General features: G+C 37.9%; 1 protein-coding gene across 4 annotated transcripts in view; it reads right to left on the reverse strand.

Annotated features, from left to right (window-relative positions):
* adad1 (adenosine deaminase domain containing 1 (testis-specific)) overlaps positions 1 to 9,227 on the reverse strand; it is a 48,877-nt gene extending 39,650 nt beyond the window's left edge. For 2 of the 4 annotated variants that reach the window (XM_088080778.1, XM_088080777.1), the window contains exons 1-8: positions 8,865 to 9,063; positions 7,671 to 7,859; positions 6,956 to 7,096; positions 5,904 to 6,074; positions 4,464 to 4,535; positions 3,772 to 3,897; positions 2,162 to 2,285; positions 172 to 342 (exon numbers count right to left, since the gene is read on the reverse strand). In XM_088080778.1, coding sequence (XP_087936904.1) covers positions 172 to 342; positions 2,162 to 2,285; positions 3,772 to 3,897; positions 4,464 to 4,535; positions 5,904 to 6,074; positions 6,956 to 7,096; positions 7,671 to 7,859; positions 8,865 to 8,937 — 1,067 coding nt within the window. In that variant the 5' untranslated portion in view covers positions 8,938 to 9,063. The other 2 variants (XM_088080776.1, XM_042492957.2) reach the window with 2 other exon arrangements.
* Positions 9,228 to 19,148: the final 9,921 nt, after the last annotated feature.

Here is a 19,148-nt window from a genome sequence, read left to right on the forward strand (position 1 = left end):
AAAGACCTAACTGTCAACAAACACAGTCGCATAACAGTACACAACAACTCCCGGTGTTTGTCGTTGTGACCTTTCTCTTTCTTGCATCTGTAAAACTATCACGCCACTTGACCTGTGATGCCTCACGACAAAACAGCAGTCAGAACCGCTAAAGGATGAATAAAAACTCACAATGTGGAGGGGATCTGAGCAGCACCCTTGGGCAGCTGGTTCACATAGAGGTGCAGAGTGATGCCGCTCTTCAGGCTGAGGAGGCCGCTGCTGCTGTTGTGCTGGAAGATCGACTTGTCCTTCAGATTGGCCTGTTTGCTATAGAACAGCAGCAAGTGCCGGTACAGAAACCTGACAGCACAGCAAAAGAAAAGGCTCATTATGATGCAACATCTAAAATATAAAATATAATTAAATCTAAAATAAAAGACTTTGAAGCATATTCTATGGGATGCTTCTGTTTTTAGCTTGCCTGGTTGTACAACTGACTCCCAGTATGTTTTCTTTTGACTAATAGATAGTTCTCTTTTAATGCAAACTGGAGTGCTTGTGAATTGCCATCTGTCTCCCTTTGTGTTTCGATCTGAAACTTTGTGTACTCACTGCTGACTGTCTTGGCACAGTCACCTTTGAAAAAGAGATTCTTAATCTCAATGGGAACACCTCTTCAACAAAGAGGTTAAATGAATTAATAAATAAAATTTTACTGGACCTGGCCAAGTGTTCATGTCAAGCTCTATGACAGGGGGAAAAAAACGCTTTGGTGGACCTGTAACGCTTCCCCTATTCACCAGAGTTGGAAGAATTTCAGTCAACCAAGATTTTCTTTGGTTGATTTCATCCCTAAAAATCACTGTGCTAAATCAAATCATATTTGAACCAATACTTTCCCTTTAAACACACACCTGTGACATGACACTAGCACTAAATAAAAGCATGCTTTATTTCAGAGGGAAGACACATGAATCAGTAATGGGACCTGTTTTGTTAAATTCTGACATATTTTGTGTGAATTATATCGGTCATGTTTGAGACTATGTTTTAAAACTGTCTGCATTCAGTTGTTTTGTTGTGTGTATATACAGAGCAACACTGCAGATGACCAAAACTTACTTGACACAATAACAGCAATCACCACTTTAATATTTTTTTCCATCACCTCTTCCTCTACCAGACAAGGCCATGTTAGAATAATGTAAGGTTTGCAGGTCTCTGAAGACATCAAGAATCTCAACAAGAAATACAGAAGCAACCAACTGGCTTTTGTTGGCTAATTGTAACATAAATGTGATCTCAGAGCATCAGGGATCTGCTTAACAGGAAATGCACTCACATTCAGAGTCACTCTCAGAGACATTTATAGACTGCTGTGGTCTGCATGTGTCTATGTACACTTACCTGCCTCACTAGCAGGAAGCAGTCATTCAAATTTAAACACGTCATCTGTGGGACATTTTACAAAGTTCTCAATATCTGAAGGTGTGTAAAATCCTGTTTAATCTTGATGTTTAACCCCCTCAAGGGTTCATGAAACACAGTAGTTTATATTATGTGCAAGATGATTTAGGCCAGGGGTATTCAACTAAAATTCAAAGGGGTCTAGTTGCTAAAATTTCCTCCCAGCAAAAGTACGAACCTCAGAATCACGATTAATTTAACATTTTTACCTTGACTACGATTAATGAATAATTTTGCTTTTGCTTTTTTGTGGTTTGTTTATTATAGTTCATAGTTCACTGACACCGTTTCATTTGACCATGGTTTGTTAAGTGTAATAAACATATGATTTATTATTATTTATTACACTTTCCAGAATTATATTAAAAAAGCTCCATTTTAAACAAACCTCAGGTAAATTTAGGCATATTGTGCTGATAATAGGCCAGCCTTTCTTGACTGCAGGACTCTGATTTCAACTTCAGTGAATCTTCTGTGAAACTTCTGTGCTATTAATCATTTTACTCAGGAATTCAAAACGTTTGAGTCGGCCTACTTCTCCTATAGCTGCATACAGCCTGCCAACATTCCCAGTTAGTTCCCAGTTGCCTGGTTTAGGCAAACTGAAAAACCTTCTAAATAAATATTTAAAAAAATGATTTTTAATCTGTAATTAAAATTATTAAGCAACTTTCCATTACATGGAACACACACGGTCATGTTTGTAACCAACCTCATAAGCGATCTCCGTGCAGTTACCACTGCATGTGAATCATGCACAATCCTTCCACTTGATGAGGTATTCTCTTTGGTATTGAAGTTCCCAGTCCCTAGAGCGACCACCTCACATCCACTGGCTGGAGAGAAAAAGGTGTTTTTACAGAAGTAAAAATAACATACTGAGCTAGTCACCACTTGACTGTTTAAAAGACTGTAACCTGAAGTTTATCTATATGCATAGCTGCTTTCCTTCTGCACTGTAAAGCAGAGGTATGAAACTTTCTGAGCAGCCCTAGTGAAGCTAGAAATAAACCACTGTCTGTTCAATATTATACAGTATGTAGTATTATATATATAGTATATAAACTACGCACAAAAAGTAATTAAATTTGTGTTTGGTAGATTATTTCTTTGTTGTAATGATGCTTCTTTGCAATAAATCTTATACTGTTAGAAAGCCTGTTTATTTCCCTTTTGAAATGGTGCCACATTTGTAAGGAACATGCATTTGTGGGATGAGCAGCAGAGCTGCGTCCATAAAAAATTTGCTAAATCTTCTGCTACAGTAAACTGAATTTCCCTATAGGGGTTAAAGTTCAAGCTGCAAACTTTTCTTCAAAAGTGCGCTAAGTAGTTTCAAGAGAGAGAGAGCAGTTTTTACATTTGCACTGAAGGCTGCAGTAATTTCACAAAACATATTTACATGAATTCATTTATATCATTTCTTAAGCGATATGCAGCGTGACTGCATCAGTAACAGCTCAGCAGCTGGTCGTTTTCCTGTCATACGGGACACATTTGTGAGACACATTTCTCCCACTTGCCTGCATGCTTCTGTTTGAGATGGTGAAATAAATGGTTGTGCTGCTGCCTTTCGTTGCAACAGCTTTTAAACAAACCCTGCAGCAGACTGTGATTTGGTCGAGATCGGACGCCACTAAACTGAACCAGTTCGAAACGACTGACGAGACTGTGCCTTTTTTGGGAACGTACTCTTCACTGTCATTAACGCTTGCTGTCTTGTTGTTGTGTGTGTGTGTATCTCTGGGAGGGAAGTGCGGTGAGAGGGCGCAGCCTACTGTGACTATTAAAGAACTAGACTTGCATTTTAGAAAATTGGCCTAAACCACAAACTCAATTTAATTGAAAAAAATCATTCATTTCAAAATGTTGTATTTTAGTAGTTTGCAGTAGTTTAGAGAAGATTTCAACATAACAAGATAAATATTGTGTATCGCAATACAGCCTAAAAATATTGTGATATTATTTCAAAGCCATATTGCCCAGCCCCACTGCCATCGGGAAATGTCACTGACGTCTTCAGGGTGTACCTGGTCTATAGTGGTGTTTGGGTGGGTCGAATGCTTCAAGTGGCATCCCCACGAAAGCCAGAACCCAAGTCTTCCCAAAAGAACGTTGCATTGTAACAAGATGATCCTTGTATGAGCAATGCATTTGACAAATTACCAGGAACAGCACAAACGCTTCAATAAATGCTACCTTTAAAAAGCAAGTCCAATGTGGGTTTTTTTGCAGTCTGCACATCATCAGATTAAACAATCGTTATCATCTCTAGTAGATGAACCTCCAAGTTGTACCAAGATTTTGTGAGAGCTTACTTACAAGTCTGAATGACGAATGCTGCTGTGGTGCTCGCACAGGCAGAGAACTGCGGGTGGCTGTTCATCAGTTTGGTGAGCTGATCCCTGACAGCTTGTGGGATCTGGAGGTTGACAGAACTTGTCTCGTCTAAAAAAACAACATAGATAATGAAGGGGAAAAAAAATCAACTGGGCATTAACTGATTCCCCCCTCAACAAGAAATGTATTGAGGGAGATATGTTTATATGTTTTACAGTAGCATGTGTTTGTAATGTATTCCCTGCACAGCCCTTTTGGCTTCATACAGTACAGATTTCAACTATTTCAACATTTGGCTACACCTTGGGACATATAATTTGATATTAAAAAACTATGACCTAAGAAGTGTTGACTTCCACTTAAATCCAACACATTCATTCAAGATATAAAACCAGACAAAGAAGTTTTTGAGGACAAACTGTGTAATTCTCTTTACTGCACAAGTCCGTCACCTTAACGCAAATAGGTTACAATTCCTACACTTTTCATCCAATATGGGTGTCAACCCTTCAAATTAAACCTAAATGTCAGCACTTGAACTTCAGTTTTTCACTGTAGAGAGACTGAGTACTGAGTGAATTCAACAAAAAATGTGGCATTGTACTAATACTTGCCATGTCACAAATAGCAAAATTCAAGAGAGTGAGAGTCAGACAGTAGAAATCCAGAATTACCATGAATGGCCCTATGAGGTTGTATGTCAGACACAGAGGGCTCCTCTTTTACTGGCAGTGGTGGAGGAACATCTAGAGAAAAAAAAAAGGCGTATAAACGAATGAAGATGAGAGCTACCTAATAAGATACTACACTTTACGGGTACTTAAATTGCACCTGTATGTTTATAATGCATGAATCTGTTTTGAATGCCTCTCTGTAGCCCCTGGTTACACTTATGTTTTCAATGTGACTTTTGTGATTGGACTGCCAGATTGAAACTCAGCTGTATCCACATATTTGTCCACACTTGAGACTTCAATGTGACCTGCCTGATTAGACAGTGATCGGATATCTTTCAGCACAGATATTTTACCTGAGCTTTGTCTGCAAAAACTTCCCTTTGTTTGCTGCTTCATGATAAAAACTTTTAAATACTACAATACCGGGTGACTTTTATTCTCAATAGCATATTATGCGACATGAGCTACAGAAAATGTATTTGCCGTTATGTTACATGATATAGAAAGTCATCCACAGAAGATTATTGTTACATTTTTAATATATGCAAGAAAATCCCATTACTTTTACAAAGCATTACTTTTCCAGAGTTGGAAAATGTGATTGTGGAATTTTATGACTTTTCCAGGTTTTTCGTGACCGTGGGAACCCTGTAAAGGTTACATAAATTAGTATTGTTTCCTAAAATTCTCTCATTTACTTCTCATCTAATTCCTTTCTTTCATGATTTCACTAGACCTTTTCACACAGAGATCGCGCCACAGGGCCACTACGAGGTCCCCTCTTATGTTTCCTTCACAGTTTTACACAAAAGCAAATGACAGCTGCATCACTCCGCTCACATGTGATTATACACTGCTTTGCAGAATCAAAAGAGGCATGACGGCTGTGACATGTAACACAACAGCGTCAGCCTCTAGTGTGACATCAAACATAAGCCTCAGCAGTGCTTTCTAAACAATAACAATGGCATTAAGGTGTCAATAACAATCATTCACCTTATGTTATATGGCGGCTGATCTCTTCGTCATATCGGAGGGTAAGAAGTTCCCCAATCTCATTGTTTTCCCAGTTTGTGGACATTTATGCGGTTTTGAATTAGCCACTAATTGCTAACAGCTGCTTTTTTTTTTATCTCCAGCACTGTGCTCGCAAACATAACACGCAACATCACATCTCCCCGCCCATGGTACCACATCGGTGTTGTGGCTACTAAAAACAATGTCTTTGTAGCACGGATGATGTTACTCCATGTTCCTGAATTTTTCTTAGTCTGAAAAGAAGGTACAGTGTATTCCCTTTAGACAACTTAGGTGTCATTTTTGCTCACTGCTTTATATGACATGCACTGTAACCTTAACACTAATTGTACAGCCATGCCCTGTAAGAGCCATTAAAGTGTGCTGCAGAATTGCACTGTACTTGCAGTAGATCCTAACCTGATGTCTCCGGGTCGACAGACTTCAAACTTTCCAAGGTGGGCAGCAGGTCACGCAGAGCGAGCTCTGCCGCTTGGAGCCGAGCCTGCTTCTTTGTTATCCCCATGCCAGTCTTGTACTGACGCCCATCGATCACCACACAAAAGGCAAAACAAAGCCCTGGTATGTTGCCTGAGGAAAAAAGAGTCAAGAAATTGACTGGAGACTGGCTGTGGATGAATCTTTGACAATCAGCCACGAGTAAGCAGTCAGATTTTTGAGACCGTGTGACGAGCGGAGCCTGCAGGTTTCATCCTGCAGGTAGGCTGATTTCACTGGTTAGAGCCTTCAAGCAGTAAAAGGCGCCATGATGAGTCAAATCAAAAGATGAAGAATTAGCTCAAATTGAACAGAAAGACTTGTACATTCTGGAATGACACTTGTGGCCACTAACAAATAAAATTATCTCTCTGAGCAAAGGACTATGTGATACATGTTATTTTTCTTCTAAAATTTCTATATTAAAATATTTCATTGGTGTAAAATGTGTCACAATCAAAAAATCTGCTATGCTAATATGTTAAACATTGCCTTGTTCAACCTTCTCAACTGGGAGGATCTGCTGCATATTGTTGCCTTTAAATGATAGTAGGTGAAGTATCTTAGGGTTTTGTGTTGTTTGGGGAAAAAAAAGATGTCTCCCTGTGCTTTAGCAATTAACGAGGAGATTTTCACCATTTTGTGTGTTTTGGACATAAAATAATTAATTACAAGAGATATTTGTCAAATTCATGAATGATGAAAATCATTGTCTGTTGCCTATCCAAAACAACTACATCTGAGTACAGAATTAGGAAATGACTTCCATTATGACAGAAGACATCAGGTGTCACAAGACTTCACAAGATTACACAAGATAACTCAGTCACAAGATTAGAATTTTAACACAGGCAACATATCAATCTTTTGCATAATCTGCCAAGTAAAATCAATCTGGCTTCCATGAACCAATAACAACAGTCGTGCTCTCTAAGGTGAACCTGAATGCACACAGGTATGCTGAAGAGCCTTACCTGTGGTTACCGTTTCCTTCAATTCCAGGTGGAACTGCAAACCTTGGGCAAGCTGATGGAGCAAAGACACAGCGTTCGTCTCGCCTTTCCTGTATTTGTCAATCAGCACATCTGGTGTACATGTCGGCTTGGCACCAAAACCTTAGTTGGCAAAATAAGGAAAGTGTAGAAAATGTTACACCTACATAGATGTGTCAGTTTGGCTGTAACATTAACTGGCCTGCAACATAAATCAGACCTCGCAGGGGAGAAGGCAGCCTGAAAATCGCTGTTGTTGAATTTCAAAATAACTAAATCAGTCACAGTTACTGAGAAAAAAATTGTAATTAATTACAGTTACCGGTGAAAATGTGATTTAAAAGAGGTTACATATGAAAAAAATCTTTCCAGTAAAAAGTTCACATGATGAATAAAACATGCATTCTGTTGCTTTACATCTTTTAGCTAACAGTGTGGGCTGGGCTTTCTGAAGCAGTGGATGGTTAGACAGTTTTTCACTCACATATAAAAAAGTTGTGTCTTATTTGTATGTTATTGATAACCCATATGATATCAGAAGAAGCTGGCTCCCAGGTATTTTCACATTTAATAAACTTGCACCTATTCAAAAAAGGTTTATACATGTCTGGATTTGTTATGAAATGAATTATCACTGTTGTCAGATGTTGCAGATAGAGTTTTGTGGGATTCTAAGAAATCACATTCTGAAACTCACCATGTTTGTACGTATTTTTCCCTTGTTGGTCAAAAGCATCCTTGTTAGGAGGATTCAAGGTAGACAGAGGTTCGTGTGATTTGTGTGATGTTGCAGGCAAATTCTTCATGAGGATTTTTGAAAAACAGGCCCCTCTGGAACCTTGAAATGACCCACTAGCTGAAAACATCCTGAAAGCTTTCAAGGTTTCTGAAAAACAGAAAACCAAACGATACCGCATGAGCTGAAATCACACCTCACAAAAACATGACAGTAATTTCAAAACACACACAGACATGTTAGCTACGGTTCTCAAAGTAACGTTTGAAGTAGGGATGCACAATAATATCAGCACCTCATCTGTATTTGTGGATATCAGCTTTAAAATGAAATATCAGCATCATCAAGACAAGGCAGACAAGATTACGCTTTAATTATGCAACTTTAATTTGTCCATTCTTTTCCTTTATAAATGTTTTATTGATTTATGTATATGTAATGATTATTTATACTATCATTATTGATTACGATTGTTGTAGAATGTCAGTCATCTGTGCTTTCATGTATGTTTGTGTTTACCTGAAGTATTTTTCATCAATTAAAGCAGGTTGGCAAAGTTAACCCTTAGGGTTCACTTTAATATATCACAAGCTCCTATCCTTCTGCATACAAAGTGTGCTTTGCAAAATCAAGCTTAAAAAAAATTAGACATCAATATTATATTTTATATTTTTTAATATCAAATATCTGTCTTAATCATGAATATCAAATATCCCTTAATTTTATATCCTTCAAATGCCAGGTTTCGTCATAATGCTACTATGTTTTAGATGGGAAAAAAATAAATAAACACAAACAAATTAATTATTTTCAATATACTACATGCAAAATAGTAACACAAAAAACACACAGTTTAGCCAAAATGCATGTCATATGCATGAACACAGCCAAACATAAATAAAAATGAAGAATGAAAAGCATGTAAATTGTGCCAAACAGTCCTTTAGGGTTACCCATAGTTTCCTAGCATTGGCTGCTATAGTTAGCTAACGTTAGCATTACCTTAACAACAAAGTTAGCCTACATAACAAAGAATACTAAGTCAGTGTACCTTAAAGTCAACGTAGAGTTCATTTAACTTTAGTTGCGGTTATAAAGTACAGTCATGAGGTAAAGTTTCACGGTTGGGGTTGGGTTTTTTTTCGGAAAACTCACCTATTTTCGGAGGCAAAATAAAAACTTTACAAGCAGACTTCCTACCCATGCAGCAGTAAACTATGCTAAACATGGGATTACGAAACACACCGAACCCAAAATTGTTGCTAAAGTTTTTTAAGCTTTAAATTCAAAAACAAACGGGTTAATGTTATGTTTTTATCTGAAATGTTTTGATATTTCAAACAGTTTCGAAGCCGCCTCTTACCGCTTACAAGGAGCTCATGGAGGTAACAACGCATGGGTCTGATCGGGACGCTGACGGGAGAACGTGAACGTGGCGTGCCCGACGTCAACGCACGTGTGCTTGACTGTTGACGTCTGACGACGTGCAGAGATCGTTTATGAAACACGATGAAGCACACTGTTGGGAAACGGACGATAAGATAAGATAAGATAAGATAAGATAAGATAAGATAAGATAAGATAAGATAAGATAAGATAAGATAAGATAAGACTTTATTCATCCCACAAACTGACACGTTGCAAATGCTAAAAAAAAAAGTTAGAGTGAAATATTTTTTTTTAAAATAACTAAAATACAAATTAGCTAAAATAAAAATTAAATTAAATTAAAAATATTTACACCATATACACTTCTTACTTATACAGATAGTCCTGCTGTAGTCCATGTCTATGAATGATAGTTGTACAGGATAACTTAAATACACACATGGTAGTAAACCTCACACAATTAATTAATAAAGAATATGGGACTCTACTTATGTATATATATACATATATATATATATATATATATACACACACACACACACATCATTTTTAGCACATATTTAGATCATTATCTTGTTTGTTTTCCTTTTTTCCTTGTTCTTTTTTTCTTTTTTGCTTATTTTCAGGTAATTTTCATTGTACTTTTTTCTAACATCTTGGTAATTTCCTTAAGTTGCTCATTACTTTCCTCCTATGCTTTTGGAAAAGAAGGTTTCAAAGGTTTAACAATAGCTTTGATTGAGTGTCAACATTTATTCCTGACATATTAGAGTTATTTAGGCCAACGAATGTTTGCATTATGTTTTGTTCCAGTGAAACTCTGTGTAAGTTATGTAACACAAATGGAGGAATTAATCAAAAGGGCTTCCTCTATCACCTCCCACCCCCCACCCCCGCCCGCTGGCATGGTGACAGTTGTGGTGTAGCGGTACACAGGAGCAGCTTCCTCCTCCTCGCAGACATACGTTCACACTCTCGATGACTGCAAACTTTATGCACCCTCACTAATAAAAAATGTACTCAGCCTGAATACTTTGAGTGGCATCATTTTTTAATTTTAAACCATGACAGTGTGTTATAAGTGACTGGTTTTGCAGAATAGGAATTCCCCTACATCCGGATCACCTAAAATAGCTGTGTGAACCAGTTTGGGTTGTCATCTCATACTGATACTAGTACTGAGGGGTTTTTACACTCTCCAACTTTGATATTTATAGAAATCAGACGTCGATTAAAAGTGACAAGGCAGGTCACGGGACATTTGTGCCTTGTATTTTCACTGCAACAGACACTATAGGTTTTTTTTTTTTTTTAGCAAAATGACATCATAACTTAGATTAAACATCATAATAAGAGCAATATCTGCAGCTACAAAGTGAGGTATTTACATAAGAATGACGTAATTGAGGATGTGTTATGATTTGGGCATTTACCGATTCAAAATACTTTGTATTTCTACAGTAAAGTAACTGAATCAAGCAGATCTTCACCCACACAGAGCCAGGATTGGTTTGAGGTTTCCTGAATTGTTGATTTTTGTTTTGTTTTATCTTTTTATTTTTTTTTATTATTTTGTTATTCATTTCTGTTTGGATGTACAAACCCCCTCAAAAATGATATGATTCATCTCGAGGGGTTTATCCCAATGAATAAACTTGTAACTTTTGTATTTCTATAATAAAATGAGTGACTCAAAGCTGCCAACATGTTGTGTTTGAGGTTTTGGCCTATTAAAAGGAAGTGTTTCCCTGTCATATTATAAAGTTTGATGTTCATGAAAATTCTTGAGATTTTGTTTCGATTTGACATCAAAGAGATAAAACTGACTTGACCTATACCTATATGTTTCATTGGGGCCATTTCTGTGCATTTTAAATTCTTGTCATTCCTGTTGGCATTTAAGAGTTCAGTTGGTTTCATGTTTATGTACTCATTCTCACTGATAAAAATGTGGTGCTGTCTTTGTCATGTTTTCCGCATTTATCTGTCATTTCATTCAGCACTATCTTCTGGTGAGTGCAAATGTGGGGGTGGGACAGAGTTTCTGTTCTCGTTTCTGCATGCAGGGACAATGGAAAATGGTCACTGAGTATCATATATTTTCGTGACATGGGGGCATAAATCGTTTTTCCACTTTTGAAGTTCATGATCCTTAAAGATTTTATTGAACACCACTATTAGAGAAACATTTAAGGTTTTTTCAAAGGAATATCTCAGCACTATTTTAGAAAACAACGTCCTCTATAAGATTATACTTCTTGACATATTAGTCAAAGACTGTTAAATCTCTTCTCCTTTGACATGACTAATGCAAACAATAATATATATGACATGATCCAAATGAGTTGATGTAACCCTGTACATTATTACTCCATTGTAATTTGTACTGTCTGGTTCTTTGTTTGTCAAGGTAAAATTAATAAAATACTATTGAAAAAACAAAACATAAACTCCACTTTTTTTTTTTTTGTTGGACTTTAAACAAACTACCCAATGTCGCCACCATAACAAGGCTGTAAATCTGTGTTCGGCGTAAAGCATCTCATTCATTTAGTCAATCGAATTTGCCTTTTGACACTTAAAAGCTTCAAAATTCATAATTCATAATAAACTTTATGCATAGACTGTAAAAATAATGGATGTAGCTACTGTGATGTCACTTGTTGGTTTGAGGACTTTTGGCCATTGCTATATTGACTTTTCAGAGCCAGAGCGCTCAAAGCAGCGATGCTCTTAGTAATTTATAACTTTAAGCTTTTATAAAATGTGATTGGGTGAGTTATAAAAAAAATTCACACCCCGTCCAGTTGTCATGAAGGGGAAAATTAGTGACAGAGACCAAAAAAGTTTCTTTTACCAGGCTGTAAACACGATTATTTCTGTTGTAAAGTTGGTCATTTTTAAATGGGGGTCTATGAAGATTGACCCTGTTCTTGAGCCAGCCTCAAAGTGGCCATTAGAGGAACTGCAGTTTACACACTGGCTTCATTTTTCAGCCCCAGAGGTTGGTGCTTGATTTTATGTCATAGAACGAAATGTGAAAGTGTCACAGCTTGTATTAACCACAGACCTTATAGCAGGCATCTAACCCAAAAACCCAGTGGGAGTGCTAAAATGCTAAGAAATTTCTGTGGTTTGGGACTTATTCCTGCACCACACTTTTAGAATAGCTTCAGATGGTGTTAGTGGTGCTGAATATTTACTTGTAAATATTTTCCAGCCTAATATTTGTGTACTACTACAGTAGCAGAGCAGGCTCAGTGCATGGGATGTGAGGGGGCGGGTGGCTGTGGTTAGGGGCTTGACGGTCCTTGTGCATAAGTAACTGCCAGAAATGAAACTTTTTATATGTTACAGGGTCTTTGTGGAAAGGCTACTGGTATCAGTGTTTTCAATTCCTCCCTTGAACCATGATATACCTTCACCGAGGGCAATGATTAGCAAATACAAGGGCGTAAAAGTGAAATGGAACAAGCAGCCCACAACCAGCAAGCAGTGAAGGTCACCACAGGAACAAATATGGTTTTTCACCCCCGCAAATTGTAGGGACAAAGTTTGAATTGACTTTACTGATCAGTCACACTTGAAAAGGGAAAGGACACGGTATGAAATGAGTTTGCATGCTCCATCCACTTGTTAATCTTCCCATAAGCAGCTAAGATAAAGGAAAAACTTGAGTCACTCGACTGTGGCCTCAACCATGACCCAGTGTTCCCATTAATGAAGCTGGAGGAGGTGGTGATTGTTTTTTTTCTTCATAGGGGGAAATTTCTGCAGATAGTTCACAGTTTGCATGTTTAAAAAAATGTGTTCGTTGTGCATGGTATAGCTTTTAACATCCATTTTTTAAAGTCCATTCTGGACATTTAAGTGGTATCTCTACCAGATTTATAAGAGTGTGTAAAAAACAGGGACTAGTGTAAAGTATGAAGTTGCTTTAGAAACAAGATAATGATATATATTGGTAACAAGGTTCACGAAAGACAACGCAGATGTTACTATTTCCAGGGCATGATCCTTGTGTGGTAAATGTGCACATAAATGACGAAGGTGTAATTGCTCAAGAGAAAAAGTTGAAAAGTTTATCAATCTATTGCGGGGTTGTTTGTTCAACACGGAAAAATCACAACAGCGTCAATCGGAAATGAAACCCTCAACTCTGGAAATATTTGCTTGTTATTAATAAGTTGCTGCATGTCTGCACCCTCTCACCAATTTGGAAAAGCTAAACGCCAACAGAAAGCGGAATTTCCCCAGTGAGATTTTCAGGACTCCACCATCACTATCAAAGTCAGACAGAAACTTTCTCTTTTTTTTTTAAAAAAAGACAGCATTTTGCAAAAAAAAAGAAAAAGCAAAAAGAATACAGAGGCACCACATTAGAGCATGACACATGCAACAGCATGCAAGATGTCATGACACACAGGATCTGATGTAATTTGGAGATACCCACAAACATTTGTATATGCATGATGTAATAAGTAACAATCCTCCACAGCTGGAGTCTTAGTTTTTGCATCTGCCCATGACAGCAAATATGATCTATAGACTAATAATAGACTTTCCTAACTGACAGTTACCACTGTTTAACTCTTTTATCATTTAATATGCATGTTAAAATGCAGTTTCTATTGATCCATGGGTTTGTATTTTCAAGGCTATTTCCATAGTAGTTCACAGTTCAACTGCCAGTCCTTCACATGTGGTATTTTGATTTTGTAACAGCAGAGGGCAGTGTTAGAATGACGATGAAGATAAAGAAATGGGCTCAAACTGAAGGTTACACACTTCAAAATGCGGAACTCATCCAAAATAGGAGGATGTGTGAGGAATGATAATGACAGACATAAGTGTCAGTCAGGGGTGCAGGTTTGATTTCATCATCAGGATGGACACATAGGCAATGAAACAGGGGGTAAGGGGTCCTAATTTGAGCATCAAACACTTAATTTCCAGTGTTTTTATCCACCACTTTGTAAATTATCTGATGTCTTAAATTTTGTCAAAATAATAGTCCTCTGCTACTTTCATGTTTTTATTGTGGTGCTAAAAATGCACATGTTCTAAATACTGAGGGCGAAATGTCCCCAGCACAGAGGTGTGGACTGGAGTCGCATGACTCAAATCACAAATTTCAGACTTGACTCGACAATAGCAGCTTGGCTTGGACTCAAACATGAGTGACTGATGATGATGTGTAATTGAGCCTTTGGACTTAATATTACTTGATACCAAGGCCTAAAGTTAAAAAAGTAGCAAGAAAATTTCCTGAAAAAAAAAAAGAAAAAAACATGGGATTGACCTGAAAAGGTGCTTTAAAAATAACTTGATAAATTCAAATCTATCATTTTTATGATTAAGTATATAGGATTTGGACATATTTTTAATTTTTAAAAACCGTCAGAATGCAGCACAAGAAAAGTGATGCCAGTCCAGGTTTCCAAGAGTGCCTTCATCACTTGAATAATCTGAGTTTAAACACTATCCATTCCCAACAAGTCAGCACTGAATTCCTCAAATCCACTTTGATTTATAATCTGAGAAAAAAAAAAAAGAAAAAGATAATTTTATTAGCGTATAAAAACTTTGCGGTGGTCAATCAAAAGAAGTGAAGCATGCAAAACATGCTGGTCAATTTACAGATTTGTTCAATATTTGAAGTTGCACAAAGCACGGGGAGTCGAGGCAACATATTAACATAATGAGATGATTTAACCAACATTGCTCTGTTGTTAAAGTGACATTTATTGTGCTAAAGAGCACATTATGACTTGTTTCAGACTTGAAATCTAAAGTTTACCACTTTGGACATGACTGGGGAGTTCTCAGTCTTAGGTTAGGTGACTTTATTTGCACCCGTAGGTAGAGGTCCCAAACCTTGACTTGGGACTAGAGTGCAAAGACATGAGACTTTGACTTGTGAAAAAAGACTTGGTCCCACCTCTGCCCCAGCATCCCCCCTGATATCTGGACCCATGGTGTCGGTGATAAGATAATGAGTCAAAACGGCTGGATAGGTCTGGACTTTAAAAATATCAGCTAGTGTCATTATTATTCACCTCATCCAATACTATGGCAGTTCAAACAACCCCCCCCCCCTCTGTTTTATGCTCACTATCAGTTGCTATCAGATAATTATGTAAAATCCAAAAAGAGTTCTTATCTAGAAATAAAACGGCACAATGAGTTTGCACAGAAACAAACTGCTATTTTTTTGCTTCATAAGATAAATTCCACATTATTTTTTTAAAATCAAAACTGAATCTAAGTCGAAAACATTAACCTACATTTTCTTTTAAATTTAATGCATATTCCATTCACAGTATTTTGTCAGTCCCCAGTGAGTGCAGCCTGGACAGCAAATTTGCTCTAAACATCATAGACTACCAATTTTATGATTTATGTCGAGAAATAAAATATCCCGCTCTCAGGGCTTAACACGCGATACACACAGAGGCACATATCTTTCCAAGTATGATACACACATAATGGGCTGCAGAGAGCTACGCTAACCGCTTTACTGGCCAGAGTGCCCCCAGACCATCAGAAACCAGAGCCTAGCGCCCCATGGCTAACGCATGTTTGCTCTGACAGCACCCCACCATTGATAAATAACAGCAGCTCTTCTTTAGCCTGCTGGTGCAGTCGCGTTCAGCTGCAGCTCTCCAATGCGTCTCCACAGCCAAGATTGAATCTTCCCCATTCATTAGACTAAGTGGATGAGGCTCTCTAATAGGGGCTCCCTTCCCCTCAATAATTGCCGTTGATTGGCGTAAATTAGACACTAGTTGCCAGACGAGTGATTCTCGACGACGATAATCCGATTCCCAACTCAAACTAATAGGATTTTAACTCTGGCTTTGGCCTAATGTCCGTCTGCAAACCCTGGCTGTGGCCTTATGCCCCATCTAGCCAACGTCCTCTGGATCATATCTGGGCCAGGCCAAGCTGGAGCTGCAGTGGTGTATGGATTCAGCAGGGCTGGGAGGTCGTGTCATCTCTGTCCGTTCGCCCCACGCTCTCAGTGACTCATCCCCTGTATGACATTCTTGCCATCAATTGGTCATTCATGTGTGTCACTTACATCATCAAGGGAACATGCGTGTGAATGAGACTGGAGTCTGCTGCAGCGGATGTTGGATGTCTTCGCTTGACACGTAGCTCCAGTTTAGGCCTGGATACTGAATGATGGGAACTTTGAGAGCTCTGATTTTTAGGGGAGACAGTGTGGATATCAGTCAAACATGGCAACAATCACTTCATTCCTAGAAGTCCATGTTTTCATTCTAGAGGCAGAAGAATATGTGGGCATTGTACTTTTCTGCAAACCATTACATTTGTACCTTTATACAAATTATATTAATCTATCATCTACTTCTAAAGTGACGTAAGCTAACTTTGTCTTCAGGAGGTGGAAGGGATGGTGGACACACTGCAGACAACTATTCAAGACCAACAAATGTTCGCTGTCTTTCCAGTAGCTTTTTAGCCACAAAATGTTGGTGTTTTTTAGTAACATGTTGCTGTTTTTCCACCGGGGATGGTGCCACAAAATTTTGCCAAAACATTGCTACATTTCCTGCCGAAATAGCGCTTGTGTTTTTAACATGACATAGCTTCTTTCCTGCCAAGACAGTGCCACAAAAAGTGATTATATTTTACAGAAATATTGCTGCATTTCCTGCAAGGATACTGCCACAAAAAACAATTGCTTTTTACCAAGACAATACTTGTTTACTGTTGGAATGGTGCCACAAAAAGTGGTTGTTGGTTGTTTTTTTTTGCAAGACATCACCTCTTTCCTGCCAGGATAGTGCGTGCCATGAAGAGCAGTTGTTTTTTACTGAGACAGTGCTTCTTTAGTGTTGAGATAGTGCCACAGAAAACAGTTGTCTTTACTGAAAGGTCGCCGTGTTTCCTGCCAGGGTAGTGCTATAAAATGGCTGTTTATTACCAAAGACATCACTTCATTTCCTTAAGGGATATTGCCACAATAAACAGTTGTTTCCAGACAGTGACAGCCCCTCCCACCATGATAATGCTGCCAAAACTAGTTTTTTTTAAGCCCAAATATACTCTTCTCTGAACATTTTTCTGCTAATAAATGTTAACAGCAGCACTGTTGACGCATATAGAAACATATAGTTTCAACATATCAGCAGCACAATAAAGTACAAATGTATTGTATCCGTGGTTTACAGAAACATACAAAGCCAACATTTTTGGGGCTTTTTTGGTTGGATCTCCTGTGGCTGGATATTCAGTTAAAATCACAGATGGTAACTACTTTGGTTTTTCATCGGTTCAGCATAGTAGAAAGATGGCTCACATCACATTACCAATAATATAATCTTACCAAGCAAATATGTAGTTTCCAAATGGTTTGCAGTGTGTTGCACAAGTAAAAAGCAATCAGTATATGACGTTAGTCATTGTAAATGTACCATCCCAGGTATTGCCTAAAAATGTAGGACTACTTTTATTTGGCATTACTTACAGTGAATTCAAGACTTTATTTACAAACTCACAGTTGGCGTCATTGTTTCTTCTCTTTTTCAGTGCTTGGTGGTTTGATGTGATGTGGGGTTGAAAAGATGCAGAAACACCATCCAATTTAGATATCCATCCTCAGTTACCAGTCTGGCACCTTTCTATGTGCCCTCCCGACAACATGAAGTCTATAAGAGGAGCACCCTGAATGTTCTTTTGTCATTCAGTTGATAAGGGAACGGTGCTACTACTAAGGCCCGAGGACTAATGAATCTCCACTCCATTACCGCTGAATCGGACAGATTGCTCTCCCAGAGAAATGAATTGAGTTTTTTGTATTTGTGAGATCATTCTCCCTCCATTAACTGCTCTTTATCCCGTCTCTTCATCACAGGCAAATCAGGTTAGGCAGCTATGATTAGCTGGGGTGGCCTCCCTTTTTAAAAGGTAATTGGGTTTGGCGGCTCAGCTGATAGTGCCATTAGGACCAATAAAGGCTGGGCTTGGCTCATCGAGTGAAACAGATTCTTCAGCAGCAGATGGCAGACGGAGGGAGAGGGCTCTGATGCACTGAGGCCGAAAACAAAGTTTGTGTAACCAAAGTAGTTTGGGGGCATCCTCTTTGTGCCCCCACACCTTCCCCCCTACCGGCTTTATATTTTTGTCTTTTAAGAGCGGTGATGGGGACCTTCTCACAGGGAGATGATGACGGGCGGCTTTTAATATGCTGAGATTACAAAATGATTTGGCCATTAGAATGTGGTATTTTCTAGTGGGATAATTAATCACACAGAAATGTTTTAATGGCGTACTTGGGGGCTATGATGTCACCAATGACTGGAGAGGGGTAATGCTTTCTGGGAAATCAGTTTCCGTCAAACCAATGTTGTGTAACAGTAACACGTTGCTAATAATCATGGGTACAAAGAATCTCTTTGTGAGTATCAGTGGCATCATTGAGCCAGGTCGCCCAAGGCTTCAGCACCAAACATTTTATAAATAGCCCCTGACTTAAAATATATACATATGTATATGTAGCGTCAAAAATGAGAATAGGCCTAAGGGACTGGCCACTGGGGTGGCTGTTTTTTGTTTGTTTTTTTGAGACTTTCCCAAAAGTTCAAAGACCATTGAAAATTTTAAAATCCAACAATAATTTCTTTTTTTATTTTATTTTTTTACAGTTTCTGCCTTTGAGAAATGGTGTAAAAAATGCATTTTTAAAGAAAAAAAAACATGAAATAAAATTGCAAACAAAGTTATTTTTTAAAAAAAATCCCAAAATCTTTTAAAGAATTAGCAAAAATTGAAAGGTTTGGAAGTCATGTTTTCTTTAAAAAATAAACAAAAATTTGAAAAAAAGAAAAAGTGTGTAAGTATGTAAAAAAAAAACAATCAGCGCTTGACGAAGATCGAAGATGACGAACGAAGACGCGCAGTGCGACTAACAATCGATCCCGTACTTGTACTTGACTAAATGTACTTAGTTTAAGCTAGCCACTTCTGACAATAATGCATACCATTTTTACAACTCTATAGTCAACATATTTTTAATGATAG

The sequence above is a fragment of the Plectropomus leopardus genome, chromosome 8 (assembly GCF_026936395.1).
Source record: "Plectropomus leopardus strain MGB_pleo_1.0 chromosome 8, ASM2693639v1, whole genome shotgun sequence".
NCBI lineage: Eukaryota > Metazoa > Chordata > Actinopteri > Perciformes > Serranidae > Plectropomus > Plectropomus leopardus.